Source organism: Zea mays, chromosome 7 (assembly GCF_902167145.1).
Source record: "Zea mays cultivar B73 chromosome 7, Zm-B73-REFERENCE-NAM-5.0, whole genome shotgun sequence".
NCBI lineage: Eukaryota > Viridiplantae > Streptophyta > Magnoliopsida > Poales > Poaceae > Zea > Zea mays.
This window is the reverse complement of record NC_050102.1, coordinates 135,413,209-135,436,495: the sequence shown is the minus strand read 5'-3', so window position 1 is coordinate 135,436,495 and position 23,287 is coordinate 135,413,209. Positions and strand designations below refer to the sequence as shown.

At 45.0% G+C, this 23,287-nt stretch overlaps 2 protein-coding genes across 25 annotated transcripts; one reads left to right on the top strand and one right to left on the bottom strand.

Annotated features, from left to right (window-relative positions):
- Positions 1-58: 58 nt before the first annotated feature.
- Positions 59-20,526, bottom strand: LOC103634188 (serine/threonine-protein phosphatase 7 long form homolog). The gene is made up of 9 exons (XM_008655773.2): positions 20,333-20,526; positions 2,441-2,513; positions 2,304-2,365; positions 1,619-2,125; positions 1,368-1,554; positions 1,078-1,286; positions 693-987; positions 540-623; positions 59-452 (listed from the first exon to the last, which is right to left on the bottom strand). Exons 4-9 carry the CDS (start codon positions 1,828-1,830, stop codon positions 411-413), a joined length of 1,029 nt encoding a protein of 342 aa, XP_008653995.2. The 5' UTR covers positions 1,831-2,125; positions 2,304-2,365; positions 2,441-2,513; positions 20,333-20,526; the 3' UTR covers positions 59-410.
- On the top strand, positions 7,881-13,985 carry LOC103632899 (phosphatidylinositol 4-kinase gamma 7-like). 24 transcript variants are annotated; one of them, XM_035960719.1, is made up of 5 exons: positions 7,887-8,117; positions 8,784-8,844; positions 9,041-9,133; positions 11,404-13,534; positions 13,626-13,985. In XM_035960719.1, exon 4 carries the CDS (start codon positions 11,564-11,566, stop codon positions 13,505-13,507), a length of 1,944 nt encoding a protein of 647 aa, XP_035816612.1. In that variant the 5' UTR covers positions 7,887-8,117; positions 8,784-8,844; positions 9,041-9,133; positions 11,404-11,563; the 3' UTR covers positions 13,508-13,534; positions 13,626-13,985. The 24 variants fall into 24 exon arrangements, with proteins under 24 accessions (XP_020396290.1, XP_020396289.1, XP_020396284.1 ...); XM_035960718.1 differs by having other exon boundaries at positions 11,356-13,534; XM_035960720.1 differs by lacking the exon at positions 9,041-9,133 and having other exon boundaries at positions 7,886-8,117; positions 11,413-13,534.
- Positions 20,527-23,287: the final 2,761 nt, after the last annotated feature.

Here is a 23,287-nt window from a genome sequence, read left to right as displayed (position 1 = left end):
CAAGTGCATACAATTGTAAAAAATTCCAAGAAAGCTCATAAAAGTCTAAACAAGTGCATTACAAGTCCATAGAATTCATACAAGTCCATTAAAATGTCATACAAGCCCGTAGAGGCCAAATAAGTCCATTACAAGTCCATATAATTCATACGTTACATAAAAAGTCCATAGAGTCCAAACCAATTCAACGTCTCCTAGTCTTACCCTTGCCTAAAGTGTCGGTGCCTGGAGTGTAACATTGTGGAGAGCGGTGTCGCCTACGATCTTGTGGTTGTAATGGTTGTGTCGAAGGAGCCCCCTGAAGCTGTGAAGGTCCTATCTCGTCGTGATCGTAGTCGAAGCCAGCACCAAGACCTGTGGAGGGCGTTGCTGTGTCGGTACACGATGGTACATGGACGTCATGTGCAACATTAGTCCTGCAGCCACAGCGAGCAGCAGCTCCACGTAGGCGCCTAGATAAACGTTGTATGCCAAAGACATATTAGTTTACAACATATTCATAACAAGCTAAAGGCTATAAACGATGCATGTGGGCTTACCTGCAAGAAGTTGCGCATGCTGCTGTCGCCCACAGTCAAAAGTTGGCAATCAATGTCCTCTACCGACCGTCGCAATGTGTTACCCTGTACAACACAATTTGCATCACACATACAATTTATACATGTCGAGTATTAAAATCGAGTAAAACTTACCACTCGATCTAATATGGGTGTCGCCTCCACTTGGGTTCCCAGTCTAGTGGACAGGTCATACTCTGTTTCTTCATCGTCAGAAGAATCAATGTCGGCGTAGTCTTCCACTGTCCACTGCTGGCGAAGCTTACAACGAGTCGCACCCTGGTACCAAGCTTGGTACCACCTGTAGTCACTGTTGTTGTGCAACTCATCGTTGGAATATACATTCTCAGCACCCGATTCCCATTCATTTATAAATATCAGATGATGTTGACGAAAGTCCGTTATCTTCTTTTGCTTTCGTCGGTCAAATCTACAAACAAATCATATCATATAAAGAACACAAAGTTACGAATGATTGATGTTATAAATTGCAAACTGGATTTATAGATTGCAAACTTACTTGTGTAGCTCCTTAGAAGTAGGAATATCTTCAACCGGCCATAGTTGGTTCCTACCAAACTGTCTCTGAACCCTGTGAGGTAGGTGCCACTCAACACACCAGAAACAGATCAAAGGACATTGCAACATATAGAGTTCATCTTCACTGCTGCATACTTCACTAAAGATCATCCCAGCATACTCAGGTGCGTTGTATGGCTGCCATGTGACCTGAAATAAAAATGAAGCAATCTATGTTAAGTATAATAAAACAAATTTCATAATGATAAAATATACATGTTGAGTACTTACGCTAGAGGCAGAAAGCGTGTCAAACTCGTTAACATACTCCATGTATGCCCTCTTAGCTCTAGCAAAAGGAGCTGCCACTTGGTCCCAAATATAAGCACACGTCCGTCGAAGATGTTCATTTCCATAAATCATCCATGGACAGGGTCTAGGCTGGAAAACACGTGGTCGACCAACTGGTATGCGAAACCTACAAAATGAAATTAATGTTAGTAAGTAATATAGCCTTATTAAATAAAATTCTGAAGACGTACCACATCCATATCTGCAGGAGGTAGACGCAACCGCCTATAGACGAAGAGGAGGACGTACGACGGCAAGCCTCACAAAGCTGTCGGTACAAAAAAGAAAGCACAGCGGAGCCCCAACTATAGTGTCCAGCTGTATCCCAGTCGGATAGACATGGGATGTACATCCATGACGCGCAGTCTCCTATGGCGTCTGGGAAGAGGACACAACCAAACATGTGCAGGATCCAAGCTCGACAATAGAACTGGACTGTACCCTCATCAGCATCAGCAGGGCACGCACCAAAAGACTGACGGAGCCATGTGATGCCTACTCCAGCAGTCCTTTCAACGCCCTCAGCAGGAAGCTCTCTACCAAGAAAGGCCTCAACTCTAGCCCTCCAACCGTCAGAGTCACATTGGCCTGTCACTGCTCTGCCACCAACATCGAGTCCAAGTATCTTCTATATATCCTCTAATGTGACTGTCATCTCACCAAAAGGAAGATGAAAACTATGTGTCTCTGGCTGCCACCTACATAATTAAAAAAAAATTAGTGTAAACGAGCTCAATGATTCAAGAATAATTTTACAAAATCCTAACAATCCTGTCCACAAGTGCAGTAATGGCCGCCGAGTCAATAGTAGGCAACCCGCGTCGTAACTGGTACGATATTACATCTAGACCTGCTCGTCTGAGGTAATTAGTGTACCTGTCGTCGAACACCATGTCTAGGAACCCATTGTGTGTCCTAGAACGAAGCGTTGCTAGGTCCTACACGGAAAAATATTATATTAGCAACACCATTTGTACAACAACAATTCTACAAAAAAATTTACAATTCAATACCTGGCCTTCCGACAGAAGGCGCCCCCGGTGGCTCTCGTCGTAGAACGGGTCGAGGAGGTGGAACTGTGCCATCCTACAAAAACATGCACATTTGACTCACTTTCATAATATTCAATCAAATTAGCATTTATCAAATTCATTTTCACGACAATCACATTCAACAAACAACTTTTTATAGCAACAAAACTAACATACCTAACAAAAATGCTAACACAATAACTAAAAATAATAACTAAATGCTTAAAAAATTACTTAAACGACCGGGGGACGGCGGCTGCGAGGCCTGCGGGCAGCGGGGGCGTCACCGGGCAGCGGGGGCGTCGCCGGGCACGGGGGCCGGCGGGCGAGAGGCCGGCGGGGCAGGGGGCGGCGTCCGCGGGGGCGGGGGCCGACAACCACGGGGCGAGGGGCGGGAGCTGGCGCGGGGCAGGGGGCGGCGGTCGCGGGGGTGGGCGCGGCGAGCTCGGGGCGGCGGGCGGCGGCGCGGTGAGCTCGGGGCAGGGGCGGCGGCCGCGGGGGTGGGCGCGCCGAGCGCGGAGAAGAGGGCGCCGCCGGGTGAGTGGGCCGGCGGGCGCGGGGAAGGGGGCGTCGCCGGGCGAGCTCGGGGCAGCGGGCGCGGGGGCGACAGGCGCGACGGCGGCGAGCTCGGGTGAGTGGGGCGGCGAGCAAGAGAATTTTGGCGGCGGCATGAAAAACTAATTGACCAGTTTGACCGGTATAAAGGGGGTCAGCGCCAAGATCTGTGGCGCCGACCCCCTGACAGGATTTTTGCCGTCGATAGGGGGTCGGCGCCAAGATCTATGGCGCCGACCCCCATGACCCCGACACGTCAGCTGCCACGTACGAAAATGCTGGCGCTAAAGAAGGTGGCGCCACTATGAGTTGCCTCGGCGCCAGTGATGATGGCGCCGAGCAAAGGGTCTATTTTTTGAAATGAAACTGCAAAGGGCATATTTGTGCAAAAAACCCTAAAAGGGCTAAAATGCAAAAAAGTTGAATGCCCTGGCCCCTGGGCAGCTGGGCTCCGTAATTGTCTACAGCAGGTCCCGTCAGAAGTCAGAACGGGTGCCCGACTGGGCGGCTTTTATGATCGCCCGCACATATTGCTTATCCGCCTCGTCTCGACCTGTGTCAGTAACTCTGTATCCTTGCCCGAATTTTTTGTATTTTGGCCATTTTTCGGGAAAAAACACGTTTGGACCGTAGAAAATTTTAATTGCATTTTTGGACCCTTTACTCGGCGCCATAGGTTATGACGCCGAGGTACGTGCTGCGTTGGCACAACCCGGACGCCGTGGCGTTGACGTGGCACCGAGCTCGGCGCCACAGATCTTGGCGTCGAGTTCGGTTGTGTTATCAATAGTTTGTTGCAAAGAATTGGCACAAAGCTATCTAGCTCAGTTGGTGGAGCACAGGGTTTTAAACCATGAGGTTGGGCGTTCAAGTCCTACAACTCGCCTAGAATTTTTTTATCTTTTAAATAACTCATTAGGTATACTATTTGGAATGCAGGATTATTATATAAATCAATATATTTGTGTTGGTGAATGCAGGATTATTATATAAATCAATAACTCATTAGGTAACTCATGACGCTGCTGTAGCTGGATAGATGACAAGCATACTGGCTGATGCTGGACACTGGAGCAGAAGCGCGGAGGGGGCTGTGCAACCATATAGATGACAAGCCTGTTGCTGCTAAATATTCAAAGGATCTTTTTACCGCCAGCTTGGACTGTATTGATTTATATAATAATCCTGCATTCCAAATAGTATACCTAATGAGTTATTTAAAAGATAAAAAAAATCTGGGCAAGTTATAGAGCTCAAACCCCCAACCTCATGGTTTAAAACCGTGTGCTCCACCAACTGAGCTAGATAGCTTTGTGCTATTTCTTTGCAACAAAACTGTTGATAACACAACCGAGCTCGGCGCCAAGATCTGTGGCGCCGAGCTTGGTGCCACGTCAACGCCACGGCGTTCGGGTTGTGCCAACGCAGCACGTATCTCGGCGCCATAACCTATGGCGCCGAGCTGTGTTACCTAGGCGCCATAGGCTATGGCGCCGAGCAAAGGGTCTAAAAATACAATTAAAATTTTCTAGGGTCCAAATATGTTTTTTTTCCCCGAAAAATGGCTAAAATACAAAAAAAATTGGTATCCTTGCCTCCTCCTTGGCCCGCCTGCCTACCTATCATCAGTCTACTCCCATGCTGTCACGTGCAACCAAGACGGATAAATCACTAATTGACTTCTATAGAGCTAAACTTTAGCACTAAATTTTTAAGCTACTAACACTTGGTGATCTAAACAAAAAATGTTAAACGTAAAGTGCTAAAATTTAGCACTTATTTAGACTTCAACATGGATCACCCGACCCGACTCACCTTTAATTTTTTTTTAAAAAAAAAACACGATTCGACCTGATTTGATCAATGCTACGAGCGGATATAGACTATAGCTTTTAACCTGCAACAATCTATTGATCGAGCATAGGCTATGGTTTTTACACATAATCCGACCCAACCTGAAAAATCCGACACAAAGCCAAAACACCCGGCTTAACCCTCCAAAAAAACCTCCGACCCAACACCCACAATAGGGAAACTCGGGCCAACCCGACACTTAGAAAAGAAACGTATACTGTCGGTGCCAAATGACCCACGGCCTGACCTGACACCGACCCAACCCAACCTAACCCAATGTTTAAATAGGTCTACACATGTTTAAAAGATATTTATACAAGTCATTTTATTTATTGTTTAGATTAAAATAATGTTAAAACTAATTAAATTAACATTATAAATTACTGTTTCACACTGGAGCGGAAATATGGAACCATTCCAAAGTCCAAACACCTCCTTAATCTTATTTTCTACTTCAAATTAAAAATATGTCATTTTGGTGGCCGTGGAGTGCTCCGTGTCTGGCTAGGCACGTAGCACTGCGTCGTTTACTGCCAAGTGATTGTCTTAGGCTGTGCGCAACGCAGCCCCCTCACCATCCCCCTCCCCTTGCGTAGGGGCTGTAGGGGGCACCCTACGGCCACAGCGGTGCCCCCTACAGCGCTCCCTACGTGTCGGTCCCCTTCTCTCTCCCCCCAGATCTAGTGTGTCACTGTTCATCACCCTAAACACTGTGCTGTGGGTCCACGAGTAATTGTTAGTAGATAAAAAATTGATAGTTGATATAGAAAATGATATTTTATAGTTGTAGTGGGGTATAGGGGAGTATTTAGGGGGAACCGCTGCGGAAGATGAAAAAATAGGTGGAAAAATAGAGGGAAAAAGTGATATAGGGGGAAAAGTTTAGGGGTAATGGTTGCGGATAGCCTTAGCCCTCTGCCTAATAATCGAGCAGCTACCACTGTCTCGTCTTTCACGGACAGATCTGCAAATTCCTTGCTCTCCGAACAAAATAAAATGGTTTAACCAACTCTCTTCGTCTAAGACGCGGAGTACTGTGAGTACCTTCCTCTTGCTTTCACTCTCTCTCTCTCTCTTTGTACCGTATGTGTATCTTGTGGAGACATCTTCTAGACTTGCAGTCATGCTAGCCACACCGTCGGCGCTCTTTGTTGTCAGCGTTCAGCTGCTCTATAGACTATAGAAGAACATATCAAGTGTATATGAGTTTGGTGCATATATTAAATTATTATATATGCATCAGATATGATGTTCTGTACGCATGAATCAATCAGAAATGGACAGCGTGCGAACACCCGATCAAGACAGCAACGATGCCGCACGGTCAACTATTACGCCATCACTGTTCTGAGTTTTGACGATGGATCGCCGTTCGCCAACCAGGTAGATGCATCGTGGTGTTCAGAACAATTGACCAATTAGGCCGCCGCTGGCTCAGAAGGTGCCAGACGTCCAAACCACGAACACTAATGTTTGGACTGCTTGAGCCCTTGTTCGTTTACGTCGGATTACACCCAGAATTGTTCCAGCTAATCAAAGTTTATATAAATTAGAGAAGCAATCCGGCTAGGAATCGTTCCGACCCACCAATCCGACACAAACGAACAAGACCTGAACCGAATTCATGCCAAATGTTCGTGTTTCCGCGCCACTGTCAGTCTGTGAGCACAGATGAAGATGCTCACTCCTCAGAACTCACGGTCACGTCACGGGCAGATATGGTCACATGGACTGAGTCAAGTCGTCTGTTGCGTGGCAGGAAGCTGGAAGCCGCCGCGGGCCGCACGCCCGCGGCACGGTCCCATCCCATCCCGTCCCGCCCGCGAGAGCCGAGAGGGCTGCCAGCTGCGATGCCAGCCACGGCCAGATTTTTCCACCTGCACGACGATCGCGCGCCACCACTGTCCACTGGTGACTGGACCCCGATCCACGCGTGCCGCCTCCGTGCCGGCAGGCGCCCAGGTCTCCCGGCTCTCGCGCACCGCGAATGAGCGGCCCCGCGGGCGCACGCTGCCGCGAGCGGGCCCGTGGCGGTGCGGTCACCGTCCAGTCGCCTGCCGCCAGGTGGAGGCCGTCGTACTGGGGATTCTAGAGCCTTCCGATCCCAAAGCAACAGACGGCGTGTGATGGCTCGACCATTATTTTTTTTCACCGTCCGTACGTACTAAATTAAGTACAGTATTTTCTTTTGCTCCGAGAAATTTATTTGCCTGTCTTTATGCGCTCGGCCCGTGAAAGTATCGGGGCCTGGTTTTGCGCAAAAGCACAGCAATACTTTTGTTTTTGCGGTAAGGGACTTTGGCGTTGCTGTCTTCGCATCGCATGACCCCTGCGTAAATTAATGATATAATAATACTTATGATAGCTTTATAGGAAAGTGTCGACCAGTCGTCTTGTTTATAAGGAGGAAATAGGCCTGATTACACCTGCATTGACCAAAAGCGAAATGAAGCTGGCTACTTCTTCCAGTCATACTCCAGTTGCCATGTGCCACATTCTTAGCAATTTAGCAGCTTTTATTTTTTTCCCAGACAAAATGAAGTTGTTACCAACTACATCGCCTCCTGAAAGTATGACCGTTTGCCATCCTTTAAATATGACTTCGAGGACTAGATACTCCTAGCCCTCATGACATGGTCGTGTCTGGAAAAAAAATAAATCACCAAGCATTAGATGAGATGTCCATATACACATTTGTAGTATCTATTAGTAAATTATTTGATGTGACATAAGCAACTTTAAAATTCCACTAATTTGATACCAAACTTAAACTATTTCCGCACGGTAAGTAAAAACCCAAGAGAGTTTGGAGACATAACAACTACAAAACACAAAAGCATACTATAAACAGGGTGGTAAACACATAATGATACCTATGCATCTTTAAATAAATTGTACATTATATGATTTCCATCCCGGAGACAGAAGCACCGTTTCAGGAAATACAAGCATCTGCAAGGGCCCGAGCGCAAGACCGTGAGCCTATAAGGTGGCGGGGAGGGGTCTCGTTAACCGCGGTTATCACAATAACCCGACTCTCGGACCCACGACGAGTTAAGCCCGGAGGGAAAAAGGACAAATCACACAAAGGCACAGGGAATCGCGCCACCGTGGGACGCGTACGGCGCACCGCCCGCCCGCCGGATCTGCGCCGGCGACGCGCCCGGACGTCGGATCTACGCCGCCGCAGGAGGGGGGAGGCGGCGCTGTGGCCGTTCTCTGCCCGCGAGCGCCCGGATCCGTCCCGCCGGTGAGTCCCCGCGCCAGCTCCTCGGCCTGTGATGAATGTCGTTCGACGGGAGCCGCAGCGGGCGGTGCTACTCCGGGCTCGCTAAATTTCCGCACCACCGCGAACGAGAGAAAAAGGGCCAGGTCCGGTCACTGGATGCCACCGCTCCCTCCCTAGCCCCTGACAACGATCTCCAGGCATTCGCTTCCGCAGTCCGCACCACCGCCATTTCACGCACACCGCCGCTGGGTGCGCGGACGCGTGGTCACTCCCACAGTCCAAACTCCACAGTCCCCGCATCTGCCGCTATTGCTGTGCTCGGCTCGGCACACTCAGACTCGGAGTGAGAGCGACCAAGAAGAGGGGATGATGGAGAAGTGACACGGCGCCGGAGGTTGCACCCTGCTCCGCCTCCTCGGCGCCACAGCCGCCTTAGCGGTTCGACTTAGTGCTACTTCATTTGTGTTCTTGATTTTCTTCTTCTTTTTAGGAAAGAACATCTCTGTGTTGAGTTCAACAATAATGCTAAAACTGGGTAAAATCAATTGAAATAATGTTTTTCAGAGATGCACTCAACCTATTCGATGGAATACCCACAACAGGAATGGTTTTTTGGGTTTACATTTATAATAATTTATAATTCATAATTCCACCTCTTCTAACACTAAAAAATAACACTTTATGCAGGTGACTTCATCTCCGCTAATCCAACGGATAGGCAAAACTCTAATCTTTGTCAACCATCAAGGTGACGCATCCCACTTTTGTCCTACCACGATAGTTGCACAAACGTCCTATATCTGCAACACTTATTTCTCCAAATTAGCATATCCATTGATCTGTAGTTAGTAATCTTACAATTTCAATTGTTAGAATTTTTTCTTTGTTGCTATCTTACTACACACATGTAGAATCATCTACACTGAAATTGTTTATGTCTACAGACTGTAGAGACTATGAACAACACTCATTGTCTTCTTCTCAATTGAATAAGGGAGCTGCTACATATAATTGCATTCCAAGGAAAAAAAACAATAGTAAGGGCATAAGCTGTCATTCTCTTTTATCCATCCATATATCTTATCCTTGATCACATTTTGATTCCACTACCCAAATTATTCCCCTTGAGAATCAATTATCTTCTAATGCTTCCAATTTGCATTACGTACATCCATGCCGCTCTATTGACTGCAAGGACTCCTTGCATTCTCTTTTAAAACTGACTTAGGTTGATTGAAACTATGGAGTAGCCCAATGTCATTAGTAATTATAGTCTTAACCTTTCACTTCATGCAACGGCATCATAAAAAGGAATAACATAGCCCATGTGGAATGTAAAAGTTCACAGATTCTTGATACAACTTTTCTTAAGATATGGTTCCATTCTTGCTGTAGTCATTATTAAATTGCATCTAAGAATAATTAGGCGTATCTTTTGCAAATCCTTATATTCTAGAGATTAGCTCAGTAACTGAACAGATGCTAGCGGGTATGAGCAGTAATTCATGTTCTTGATTGCTCGGTTAATGTCAAATTGATTTATCAGGAGTCCTCAATGTCCTGGTTTTGTGTAGTTCAGATTTAGCAAGAGTGAATTAAGATTCGTAGATGTACTAGCAGAGTGGAGAGGCTGTTTGCAGTAATTACTTGCTAGAGCAAAACTACAATGCCACACCTTCCACGCCACGACCACCCGCTCCACCCTTAGTTTCACTGCTGGCCTTGGCCTTGGCCTTGGCCTTTGTCGCTGCCATCCTTGTGCTGATGTTGCTGGTCCTAACCCTTGCCCTGGGTACCCTCGGCTTGCTGCTGGCCCTTCTCCCCGCATGTGCCGCCAAGCTGCAGCTTCTGGAGCTGAACGCCCAATCCATGCTTCTCGCCACACAGCCACACCGGCTTCCTAGCCTTGTGGAGCTTCTTCATGACGGTTTCTGGATCCATGAGCCCGAACACGATGACCTTGCCCTCTTCTAGAACTACCGGCATCCGTAAATTTATGTTGCTTACAACGGCGGAGCACACTACAGCGAAGAGAGTGCTCGCTATTCGCAATTGCAAGATAACACACTTCGTGCTACAACCAACCTGAGGTGTGCCCACCAAATGCGACACTGACATGCCACTGTCATTACGAATCTATTGGCCATAGGGCTCGTCCTCTCCATGCTGGTGGCCACAGGGGTCTGGTCCCCAGTGTCACCGCCGTCCACAGTCCCACATCACGCGGCCACATCGTCTGGAAGTACCAATGTGTAGTCGTCGACCGATGACAGATGCAGCGTCGAAGTCAAGGAAACATCCATGCTGTCCACGAACGCGCACACAATACTAGTTTCTTATCAAACCTGTAGGTGTAGGATTACTCGTGGAGTGTTTCTCACTTGTGTGAAACCGTGTGAGCTATTTGAACAATTCGATCTGGTCAGCGAAGGGAAAACATTTTTTTTAAAAAAAAATCTGTGGGGGGTTGGATTTGTTCCTAGCATTCTGTGGACTTAAATCAGTTGAACTTTGGAGTCCTTGTTTTTGTTTAGCTTGTCACCGTCAATTAATCCTACTTCATTTCTGGTCGCATGCAAAATCTGCCTAACTAATCCTAAATATTTCTGGTCGCATGCAAAATCCGCACTGATCCCAATCACTGGATTGTATTACAAACCTATGTGATTCTGATGAGATTTGGTCACCTTGTACCAAAACAAGCGGAAATGGTTGTTTTTCCTTAAGAGAAGCTATTTTTTTTTACATTTTAGTGAGAATAATACACGTGTATGCTTACACGTGTGTTGTTATAAATCCTGCTCGATTGATTCTACTCTCTGTCCGAGATTGAGATCTAAGCTTTAGTGACATTTCTAGTTATAATGGTCTTATCACCAGTGGTTTTGAAATGTAGTCAGAAGCTTGCAACACTCAAATATGATCTTCTACTTATTCTGGTCAACAGTTGTTAATAGGTTTATTGCCTTATCGGGGATAGACTTGTGAAACCATGCTACCTCACTCTGGCAAAGGACTGTAACTTAGTCCTTTGCAATGGAATGAACAAAGAAAAGATCCAAAGAATATTGTGTTTATGGAAGCAACTTGATAGGTTCTGTTACATGCTAGGCTGCTAGCTAATCCATTTGTACCAGACATCTGTAATCGCTCCATATTTTTTTGTATTTCCTAGATTTGTCTAGAATCTTACATTTATCATTGCATGAACGTTCATTTTGTGTTATATAGTATTCATTTATATTTTTCCTTCTCCCAGTATATATATATATATCAATCAAAATGGTCCTGTGATATCGAGCTTCAGTTGATGCAGAGGTGGTGAAAACATCTTCTCTTCTCCAAAGACTGCTGACTGCAAGTTGCAAAAGTTTGTCTTCAGCTTGCTGTGTTCTTTCTTCCCTCTCTGGCGGAGTACACGAGAAGTTTGTAGATATAGGCACTAGGCAGCTCCTTTCAGCTCTTCTATGTCCAGGGATTTGGACTGTCCTGTTCAGACACAGATGGCTGTGGCAGTCCTGGACCGGAGCTTCAGCAGTGAATATCCTGGAGGCAGCAGAACTGAGGGGAGGCAACTGAGCTGGAAGAGAGTCTTTGTGCAAACTGACAATGGTTCTGTCCTTGGCATTGAGCTGGAGAGAGGAGAAAATGTGCAAACTGTGAAAAAGAAGCTGCAGATAGCTCTCAATGTGCCCACTGATGAGAGTTCATTGACCTTTGGTGACCTGGTTCTGAATGATGATCTTAGCAGCATTCGCAATGACTCACCGTTGCTTCTCAAAAGGAATCAGATTCACCGAAGCAATTCCACACCTTGCCTCTCCCCTACTGGCCAGGATGTTTGGCAAAGAGACCGGAGTGGACCCATTGAAATACTTGGCTGTTCAAGCCCTTCATCTCGGATGAAGCAGATTGCGAAGGATGTCATTAAGGCCATAATGAATGGTGTCGACCCAGTTGCTATTAACAGTGGGATGGGTGGTGCCTACTACTTCAAGAACATTTGGGGAGAGCGTGTTGCAATCGTGAAGCCAACTGACGAGGAACCATTTGCCCCAAACAACCCAAAAGGTTTTGTTGGGAAGGCTCTGGGGCAGCCAGGCCTGAAAAGATCTGTACGAGTTGGTGAGACAGGCTTCAGGGAGGTTGCTGCGTACCTCCTCGACTATGATCACTTTGCAAATGTTCCTCCCACCATGCTGGTCAAGATAACACACACCATCTTCAACGTGAATGACTGTGTTGGCTGCAAAAGCAAAGTATTCTGCAACAAATCAGAGTCTGTGAGCAAGATTGCATCACTGCAGGAGTTCATTCCTCATGATTTTGATGCCAGTGACCATGGGACCTCAAGCTTCCCTGTATCTGCGGTGCATAGGATCGGAATACTTGACATTAGGATCTTCAACACTGACAGGCATGCTGGAAATCTTCTGATCAAGAAGGTTGGTCCTGGGGCTGACAATTTCGGAGAGCAGACAGAACTCATTCCTATTGACCACGGTCTTTGTCTTCCAGAATGCCTAGAAGACCCCTACTTCGAGTGGATCCACTGGCCGCAGTCGTCTGTTCCCTTCTCCGTCGAGGAGCTCGAATACATTGCAAAACTTGACCCTATAAAGGACGCAGAGATGCTACGCGTGGAGCTACCTATGATACGGGAGGCGTGTCTCAGGGTGCTGGTGCTGTCGACAGTGTTTCTCAAGGAAGCTGCAGCGTTCGGCCTCTGCCTGTCTGAGATAGGAGACATGATGAGCAGGCAGTTCACAGCAAAGGAAGAGGAACCAAGCCAGCTCGAGCTTCTCTGCATGGAGACGAGGAAGTGGGTCGAGGAAAGAGAGTTATTTCTTCCCGACGAAGCCGGAGTTGAAGACGGCGATGATGACTTCACCCAGTTCCCTCTCGACAGCGACGCCTTCGAACCGCCAGCTTTCTGCAAGTTTGGCAGCGTGAAGACAAGTTCCAGGAATCCACTATCCAAGCTGGACGAGTGTGACGAGGAAGACGGAGACTTGTCGGAAGAGGAGGGCGAGCACGGTGACGTCCTGACCAGTGGTGCATTGCCCCAGAAGGTTCCTCCCATCTCCAAGCTGTCGTCGTCCATGAAGGGGCTTGGCTTCATCGGGAAATCGAAACCCTACCGTACAGGTGGCGTCCCCAAGGGTAAGGTGACAGGTAGAACTAACTACAGTGGCAAAGCCAGCGAGCATCAGTCCGGGAGCCGGAGCGCCAACGAGCTGCTCCCGCCCAGCGCGAGTTTCGTGAAGCTGTCGGACATGAGCCGCAAGGAGTGGAGCGCGTTCCTCGAGAAGTTCCAGGAGCTGCTCCCGAGCGCCCTCCGCACCCGGAAGCACAGCGCCGGCGTCGGCCAGCGCCCGATGCCGAGGCTGGGCACGTCTTGCCAGTTTTGAAGGTGTAGAGGAGAAGCCACCACCAAGGTAAAAAAAATGGATGTATACCTCCGTTTTAGCTCTGGTGTCGTGCAGGTGCAGCAGTCAGCAGGTATTATTATAACAAAAAAGCTTGTAGGTGTATGGAGCCAGTAGAAGAGGTTGTCTGAGAATAAGATCGTCGATGGCACAGATGAGATGAGCTTGGATTGCAGGAGAGTGGTGTGTTTGTGCATAGTGTTTTGACATATGAGATGCGTTGTTCTTTTCTTTTTTTTTCTTTTTCTTTTTTGTATATAGTGAGTACTCCTGCCGCCTCGCAACACCGGGCTCGATCTCGGCCGTTACCTGATGGTTGGTGGTGAGTGTGCTTGGCATCGCCTGTGTTCTGTCTTTGCCGCTGTACCATTTTGGAGACGCTTACCATAATATGAACAGCTGTGATATGATATCGCTACAGATATATGCATAAATAACACCTGATAGTCTGCTTCAGTAACATGTGTATGTTTTTGTTTTCCATTCTGTGGATTCTGCGTGCTGGACTGGACGTGGGAGGGGGAAGAAAAAAAGAGAGACGTTGATACAGTAGCTGAGTATAGAACGATCCATAACCTACTGCAGGTTAAGGAATCACCAAAAGAATGGCCCCCAGATCTAGCACATCGTCCCATGTGCGTGCTGCCCGGACTTCATGATTGGTTGATCACTTCAGTGTGGGGCCCATCCGAGCACGCGATCGTGTTTGACCGCTTGGTGCTATGAATCATTTCGACGACGATGATATCTAGTTTTGAAAAAAAAAGGCCAGCCTTTTGACTCGGTTTTCTTCCTCGGTGCGGCGTGTTTCGTTAGCAGCATGGACTGTGGGCTCCTCCGTATGGTGGCGCTGCACGTCTCGTCGCGTCTCGTCAGCGTGGTGTTATCCATCACATAATAACTGGCATTTTGAACCCCTTTTATTGACAATCAGGTTAGGTTGCCAGTCGGTCTCAGAGCCGGTCATTAGTGCGTGCTATTTTCCGAGCGAGAAAACATGAGATAAAGCTGCGTTTGTCGCTGATGTAGAGAATAATGTTGAGAACTATGTTACCACGGATCACCAGATCCGCTCCCTTCCCTCCCGTCAGCAGTAGAGGCGCAAGAAGATGTAGAGAACTCGTCTCCCTTCTCATAAGCACGACAGAGAAAACACACGAGACACTGGATATAGGGTTGGGCCTCTGGCCTCTTTCTGATCTCCGTAATATGAAGGGGTATGCAGGTTCCTTATATAGAGATGTGAGACCCCCTGAGGGGCAAAGCCGGTATTTGCCCACATAACCCTAACCAGGGTTACTTAACACTCCCCCTTGGGCGAATACCGCGACCAACACATGCCTCGTTAAAACTCCGAAAAACCCAGTGGAAAAAATGTGGAGAAAGAGTACATGGTGACGCAAATTGCATTTGCACTTTGTTGCCTCATTAAAAACCTCATGTGAGAAACTTCAAGAAAACTCACCAAGGAAAAAGAGTACAACAACTATCATCAGGACACATTTCGATCTTCTGGATCAGGATTCCATCGAATCATCTACAAGGGCTAAATTTAGAAATGTGCTCCCCCTGATCCTTGCAAAACCTTATCAATAAGGCAAAACATCTTCTTCTGGAAGTATATGCACATAAAGATTTAGCAAACGGATTGCATATCCTTGCAAGGACTATTTCAGGAACTTTACCTCTACTCACTTCTAGGACATACGAGGTAAGTGCACGTATCAATATAAATAAGCCACTTTGACTGATGGTGTTCGATCGACTGGATCTATATATTTGATAGAAAGTTCCATAAATGTTCACATATTGATCATCAAGCTCACGCCTTCAGGGCATAGAATATGACATTTCTTGTCTCACGGTTGTGATCAATATAAGCATTCGCTCCCCCCGACGATGACATCTGTCAAAGTCGTTATCCCTCATTATTCAAGCATATTCTTCAAGATATATGTCTCATTGTTCATCTGGAATAACGAGAATGGATGAGGTTGAGGTGCTATCATTTTCTATCTTACACCACAATTTATACATAGTTGTGCAAAGCAAGTAACATGTCCTTATATAGGACTTAGGGGATAATATAGTTGCAATAGTACATATTCTAAATATGACACATCGCTCGAGGCGTTCATCCATTGCAACATCTATGATGGTGTAACAAAAGTGCATCTAAGATCGTAATCCATCAGGGATTTTTCATCGATCAGATATATCGTTATAGTCTGTCATTCTGGCATAATGGGGATATTTGGCCAGTAACACCTAAACCTTATAGGTTTCTGCCATCGGGGCTTTAGAGGATACCGTAATTCCACATCAAGTGGAAAATACCATGAGTAAAACTCGTGGAATGCACATGTGCTTATTCGGTGAACTTCAAGTCCTTTGGTACCTCATCTTATACCTTTTTGGGTCTGTATGGGTCTTTATCCCTTTATAGGGATTATCAAACTTTGGTGTTTAACACAGACTTTATTTCTTCTAGAAGGTTCCAGCTGGGAACTATAATCTCAACTATGAGATATTCTCTCTACACTGGAGAGTGGTCATTCATCAGGAATGTATTATCCGGTATGAGATTTATATGTTGCATATTTATAATTCAAAGATATGAGTCCTCCTAGGATCTCATGACGGATCTTCAGAATCCTATTAACTGCATATTATAATTCATGCCATTTGCCAGATATATTACATAGTGGAACTGTGTTTATTCAACACATATGTGGGATGGATCTCTCACAAGACCACTTGAACCATCGCATTCACCACACATTATTTCAATAGTGCCCATAATGTCCGAACTTCGAGCTCGTGACTTTCACTTTGCGATTATTGGTTCAGCCTCGATTGCATTTATCATTGACCCGATAAGAGAGCTTCAAACACTCATGCCTAGGACTTTGTTTTGGATCCCTTTGCAATCTAGAGAGGCAAGATAGGTGTCGACATATTTGTCTCCCACATTTAATAATGATCTCCGTCATTTCCCAAAACGAAAGATTCATTGTTCCGCATTCCCAGCACAATGATATTGCGCGCATTGCTAGGAATTTCATCATCAAGATGAACCTCTTCGTGAGGCAAATCACCAGCAGGGCGACTTCATCGGAGGAGAGTTATTACAGACCACGTGAATCTGCAATCAGAACATATGCTTTGACTAAGGCCAATGGATCATATTCGCAGGCGTCCCCGAGAATAGATCAAATGCCAATAAGTCAAATGTGGATATGATATTAATCCCGGGTATATCCACATCTACATCAGGTAGAAGCATTCAAACCAATATGGTTAATCCTCAACGATTTCTGGCAAACTCCATATACACAGGAGTACACACTGAACGACAGGTTCAGTTTGGATTTTGTGCGTTTAATAGAATATTAAGGCATTACATTATATGGGCATTCCTCCCCCTAATGCCGAGATGTTCTAAAAGCATATAGATAAAATCCCCAACCACAATCATCCAGTTGTGGGCAATGTATGCTATTGTGGTGATTTATTTGGGAAATCTGACGCACATTACAGATAGAGGTTTTATGCAGTGAGTTTTGGACTTAGATTTATGTAGTGGCATGAATACTACATATTTGTCCTTCAAAATGAAGGGTTAGTCTCAACGTCCAGCGAGACACGCAACAACAAGTGGCTTCGTGGTTACAATTCTGCCAACTTATTGTTATTGTTACCAAATGCACAGTCAATCATTAAGATTTAGACTGATATGCGCAACACTATTTTATCCATAAGGGTCCTTCAGGGGCTCATGCATACCATTCGTCGTTTGGAGCCATTAGTTGACTTCAGATCAACAAGTAAAATGACCATCAGGGTCTAACGCTCACAAAGACATTCACTGGTTGCATTGTGCTTTTAAGCACATAGGAAAAATGTGTGTGTTTATATTGGTAGTGAAGTGCATGGCATCAGGCCAATGCTGCCAAGCAAAGATTTTTATATGCAGTGATATATAGTCCAGCTCATTTTATTATTGCCCATGGTTTACCCAATTACTCATACTGTTCTGAAATTGGGTATCGATTTATGCAACATTTTAGGTATTATAATTTTGAGAGAGAATTTATAACAATACTTAATATTTTGTGATGTTGCCAACAGGGCAAACATTTCTCCTCATATTATATACCAATTTGTTCTATAAAGCATTATTTCGATCTCTTCGTTGTTCGGCAAAAAGAGAAGCTTTGGAATAGAACAGACAAGGCCAAGAATTCATTTTATCTAGGAAAATCACCATATAACTAGCTTTTAATGAAGCAAATGATGATAACTGCTTGGCAAGAACGAAACAATACTGGTATCCGCCTAGGATCCATCTTCAACAACAGACAGTACTGCTCTCATACGAAGAAATCATCAGGAGTAGAGAGGATACAACAGGTCTCTACAAGATCTTCATATTTCTATCATAAATTATCATCATTAGTAGTCTAGTGGTCAAGACATATGACTCTTCTGGCTCCGAGGACCAAGGACATGTTAATGTCTAATTTAGCTTCAAGCTCTGTGGTGATGTGGGATTTCATAGTTATTTGTCTACTCTTCTCACTTCTGGTAGATCGGAGGTAGATAATGGTAAGCATGCCAATGGGTGGAATTCGGTGTAGTTCGGCTACATAAACCCCATGTATGTGTCCATTCAGGACCGACCTTTACCATTTAGCTTACAGTGTATACCAAACTTGCCAAAGGACTATCCCGAGTCAATGCAGCGACTATAAGTATTTACAATTCCGAGAGATGTATGCAACACAAGCATAGATGTCCTAGATAGAACGAGTAAAATGGTTCGACAGGAACACACAATGGTTTTCACACCAACATAGTGAAAATTTTCTCAGAATAACCTCTCGATATACTCGCAACTTCGTGTTGCTAGCGCTTACATGTCCTTTTTATCTTATAGTTTGCTTCATGTCATTCAGCAACAAAGAGAGCAATGTGCTAACATCTGATTGAGCAATGTATGACTGAGATTTCTAGTCATAAATTATTTGGTAAGGTCTTTTTGCTTACTAATAGAGTCCCAATTTTTGATGTCTTCTATACCAAAAAGGCTTTCATGCATTATATTATATATCTTCGGGTTACTTCGAGTAAAACTTTATGCATGAGAAGAGAGCAAATAATTAACTTATCTGTGTTTTATTGTATTTCAGTTTAATTTCCCAGATGTCCAAGCTATAAAGAGCTTGATATAGTTGTTGTGGCCACTTGGCGATATATATAAATATATGATGTCACACAACACAATCAAATAAAATATAGAGCCAAATAAAATTATTTATGAAGGTTGCGCTATGATGTGGCTTCAGGGGCTTTAACAACCCACCACAATCCACACGAGTACAAGCTCTAGCGTCTGGTGTCAACGCGTGTACAGCATCAGGGCTACGACAACACATCCATCCTTCGTAATAAGCGCAACAGACACAACAGACGCAACAAGCACAATTGTGACTCAATAGTTGCGACACATGCAATGCCTTCAGGGTCCTCGAAAAATGTGACTCGGCGATGGCGGTCCGACTCAACGGGAGCGATCCGATTAAGCGAGAGTGCGACATAGCAATCACATGACGCAGCCAAGTTCGAACGGCACAAATACTGCGTCGTGTTGCCAGGGCGCAGCCAATATTCAGCTAATGCCATAACTCAGCCGATTACCAACGCAAACTGATCAGCGTGTCCGAGTACCCACTATACAATTTAATCGCTCAGCGTGAGTCCAAAAACTCGAAACAACACAAATATTCAGAGCGATTTGAGTATGTGCACTATATCCTTCACGCATTTTAATAATTTCTGCTAATTATCTACTACGAGAAATAAAACAGACAAATAATACTGGAATTTAATGCATAAGCATAAGCAGATCAAGTGCATAAAGGCATTTTTCCTATATCCGAGCATGCGTTTTTCTACTAATTATTTACTGCAGGAAATAATTAACCATAATATAAAACATGCTTTATTTTATTTGTTATTTGTAACAGGAAATAAATAGAATAAATAATATGAAGCATGTATATAAATTAAGGTTATTTGAAAGTTGATTAATTCAACCAGAAATTATGGGAGAAAAAAATAAATAAATCAACTGTGAGTGGTGGGCTGCTATCGCATGCGAGGGAACGCACGTCATGCATGTGTGTGAGCATGGCAAACGAAAAGTCTCTTTTTTATTGGATGAGCAGCACGGCTTATTGAGTGTGGTCAAATCTCTCAGCCCAATGCGCCGCTTAGATCCGTTTCCCTCAGCGGCAGGTAATGCATAGGATTAGCGCTTGGCGAGCTGTGAGCTGTGGCCGGCAAACTGGTTGCGCGCTTATGGCCTGCCGACGCTCGATGCCAAGCTGAGACTTCAGCGGAGGAACCGGATCGGAGGAGACGATGAAGGGTCCGCTCCTCCAAAGCCAGCCTTAGCCACGTCGTTGAGTACGGCCACGCCCTAGCCTAGATCAGGGCTCGACGCGAGGCGCTCCTCTTCTTCCGGGAGATGGTGACCATGGCCATCGGGGCCTCTCTTCCACATGCGCATCTAGGCATGTGGGCTGGCTGGACGTCGCCGTCTGAGTTCAGTCAGACAAGCACGCCGCTTCTCGTCTTCCTCTCTGCGCAGGTTATGGGCGCGCGTAGGGAGGTTTCCCTCTCCCGTCGATGCGGATTCACACGGGGCGCAGCACACACACATGAATGTTCACCTTTTTCTCTCTTATTCTTATCGCACGACTCGCAGGAAGAGAAATCGAAGAAATAACGGAAATCTTGTACCTTATTTCTTGATTCAGCGAACGGAAGCGAAGTCTGTCGCGTAGGACAGTTCGGCAAGGCCGGAGACCTGCCGGCTTGACGAAGAGTTGAGGCAGATCTGATCTCGCAGCAACGTCGAGTAGAGCGTGCTGATAACGTGTTGAGAACTATGTTACTACGGATCACCAGATCCGCTCCCTTCCCTCCCGTCAGCAGTAGAGGCGCAAGAAGATGTAGAGAACTCGTCTCCCTTCTTATAAGCACGACAGAGAAAACACACGAGACACTGGATATAGGGTTGGGCCTCTGGCCTCTTTCTGATCCCCGTAATATGAAGGGGTATACAGGTTCCTTATATAGAGATGTGAGACCCCCTGAGGGGCAAAGCCGGTATTTGCCCACATAACCTAACCAGGGTTACTTAACAAATAAAACCCCAGCAGGCCGCAGTGCAGTGCACTGAGTGCAGTGTGCCAGTATGGCAGTATTATCTGCCGAGTCCAACGGCAGAGCCACAGCTGTCTCTCCCGTCGCTCTTGGATGGACACATCAGTGGGTCCGCCCGTCCGCCGCGACTGCGAGCAAGGCCGCGGGCCGCCTGCCTCTATCAATCTATCACATTGATAGCCACGTCACGCGGGTATCACCTTATCCCGGCGCCAACATGGGCCCCAAAGTGCAAAATGGTCGCGTGGTCCGGCTCGCTACGGCTGCCATTGGGCGTTGAGGCCTGAGGCGGCAGGCGGGTCCCGATTCCGGAACGATTGCGACAGTTTTTTTAAGATAATACTCCCTCCTAATGTACTCCCTCCGGTTTTCTATTAGTTGTCGTTTAGGACAACCACACGGTCTCCAAAATATAACTTTGACCAATGTTTTTTGTTAAAATACAAATAAACTCTTAATACATTTATACTTTTATAAAAGTACTTTTTATGACAAATTGGTGCATATAAATATTAGGTTTCAAAACTAAATAACAAAATAATTATTTATAGTCAAAATTTTATAAGTTTGACTCGAACCTTATCCAAAACGACAACTAATAGGACACCGGAGGGAGTATGTATAAGACGTAATCATCTCTGTTTAAAGACCAAAAAACATATTTAATTGTCTTTATATCACTACATCAATGTATGTATATATAAAAAGAGCACGACTTATATTATAGAACAAGAATAAAAAATGGTTACGACTTATATCCTACGACATAGGGAATATTTATTATGAAAAATATGGATCAATGTTTTTTAATAATTGTAGATAATACATAATACTAGTCGGACGGCTACTGAAATATCGACCGAGGCCAGCCATCTCACGTAGCTGGCTGGGACAACCCAAGTGGATTATCTCGTTCTGAGTCCTATCAGCCATCTCGTCTTGATTGTGCTTACTCTCTTCTTCGTGCTCTCGTCGTCTCGCCTCGCTCGACATGCCAAACAACGGAGCGGGTGGCCTCTCCTCGCCGCTGGCCACTGCCCGCCTGCCCCCCTCTCACATCCGATGTTTTGAATTTAAAAATATCTCCAATTATATCATCAGATTTCCCTCCTCTATATCCCATTCGTCCTTAATAGTGTCTTTTATATCTCATTCTCTACTCATTAAATACACATATCATGGACATATTTCTCTCTATTTTTTGTTTTTAGTACGTATTTTTTCTACTTTCAAATGTTTTATACATATTTTAACTTTGCTTAATTCATTGTCTAAAAGTAAAAAAATAGTGGAGAGAATAGCGAGTCTCTCTCTCTCTATAATGAAGGATCATCCTCTCTCTCTATATCTTTTAAAAAAAACTCTCTAGATGATATTGTTGAAGCTTATAAAAGACAAAATCTTCTGATCTTCTCTAAATACCCTTTAGGGTGTCTTATTAGCCTTAGTCCGAGCATCTTTAATAGTTATGTAAATTTAACTATCTAAATTTTAGATTAATGAGTTGTTAAAATATTTTAAAGAGTAAAAAATGTTTGCGCTTCTACAGTTCTATATTTATTGGTTTATATTCCATCTGTTCTTAAATATATAACACCGTTGACTTTTAAAAAAGTTGACCACTTGTCTTATTCAAAATATTTATTAAAAATGTAAAAATGTAAGTCACGCTAAAAAGTCTTAAGTGATAAAACAAATTATAACAACATAAATGATATTTAATATTTTTTTGAATAAGATGAGTGATCAATTTTTTTTTTAAAAAAAGGTCAGCGGAGGTAGTATCTTTTTTGAAGTTATCCATGTCAACATAAAAAAAGTGGGTCTACTTCCTCTTTTTTTAATTGAACTGGTGTTTGGTGGTACAAATCAGTATCAACAACTTTCCTGACGTCTTGGGAGGTCAGAGATGTCGATTGAAAGACCAAATGGTCCTCGCGACAACCGACTGGCACATGGTGTCCACTAAGGTCCTTGCGACGACGGTGTGGAGGTAGCACAAGAGGTGCTCCGGTGGCGCTTCAGCACAAGAGGTTGCCTGGTGGTGGCGGCATCAAGTTGTGGTTAAGGGGACATTGTGGCGACACGAAATAGTGGGTTGAGTAGGCCTTTTGTGATGAACTTAGATCCAACGTTGATTTTAAGTTCTAACGAGGTTGGTAACTATAGGGATAAAACTAGATTTTGTAGTGAGTTTTTAAATTTAGGAGCCTTATCTAACTAATTGAGAAGAGTTTTTCCTTAAAAAACTTCTTAAATTCATGTTTAGTTTAGGCTTGTATGGGATCCGGGAGCGTCCGCAAGACCGTGGGCTGGTTAAGATGGGCCGAAACGCTGACATGTCGCTTTGGGCCCGGAGGAGTGTCCAACAGCAGCTCTTGTAACCGAAAAGGCAGCCTGAGTTTCCCGGCAAGCATATTGCAACCAAAATGGGAAAAAAATTCTTTACATACGGGATGCAAAGAATATCTTTTACAGTTCCTCACATACACCAGCTGCTGGTTCATGTAAATAGAAGAAAAATAAATT

Bases quoted from the DNA above. Each gene is read 5' to 3' on its own strand.
- LOC103634188 (XM_008655773.2), bottom strand. From the start codon at position 1,830: ATGTTTGGTTGTGTCCTCTTCCCAGACGCCATAGGAGACTGCGCGTCA. The intron at 1,287-1,367 runs GTAAGTACTCAA...TTTTTATTTCAG, and splicing joins ACACGCTTTCTGCCTCTAGC to GTCACATGGCAGCCATACAA. The intron at 453-539 runs GTAAGCCCACAT...ACGTTTATCTAG, and splicing joins GCATGCGCAACTTCTTGCAG to GCGCCTACGTGGAGCTGCTG.
- LOC103632899 (XM_020540701.2), top strand. From the start codon at position 11,564: ATGTCCAGGGATTTGGACTGTCCTGTTCAGACACAGATGGCTGTGGCA.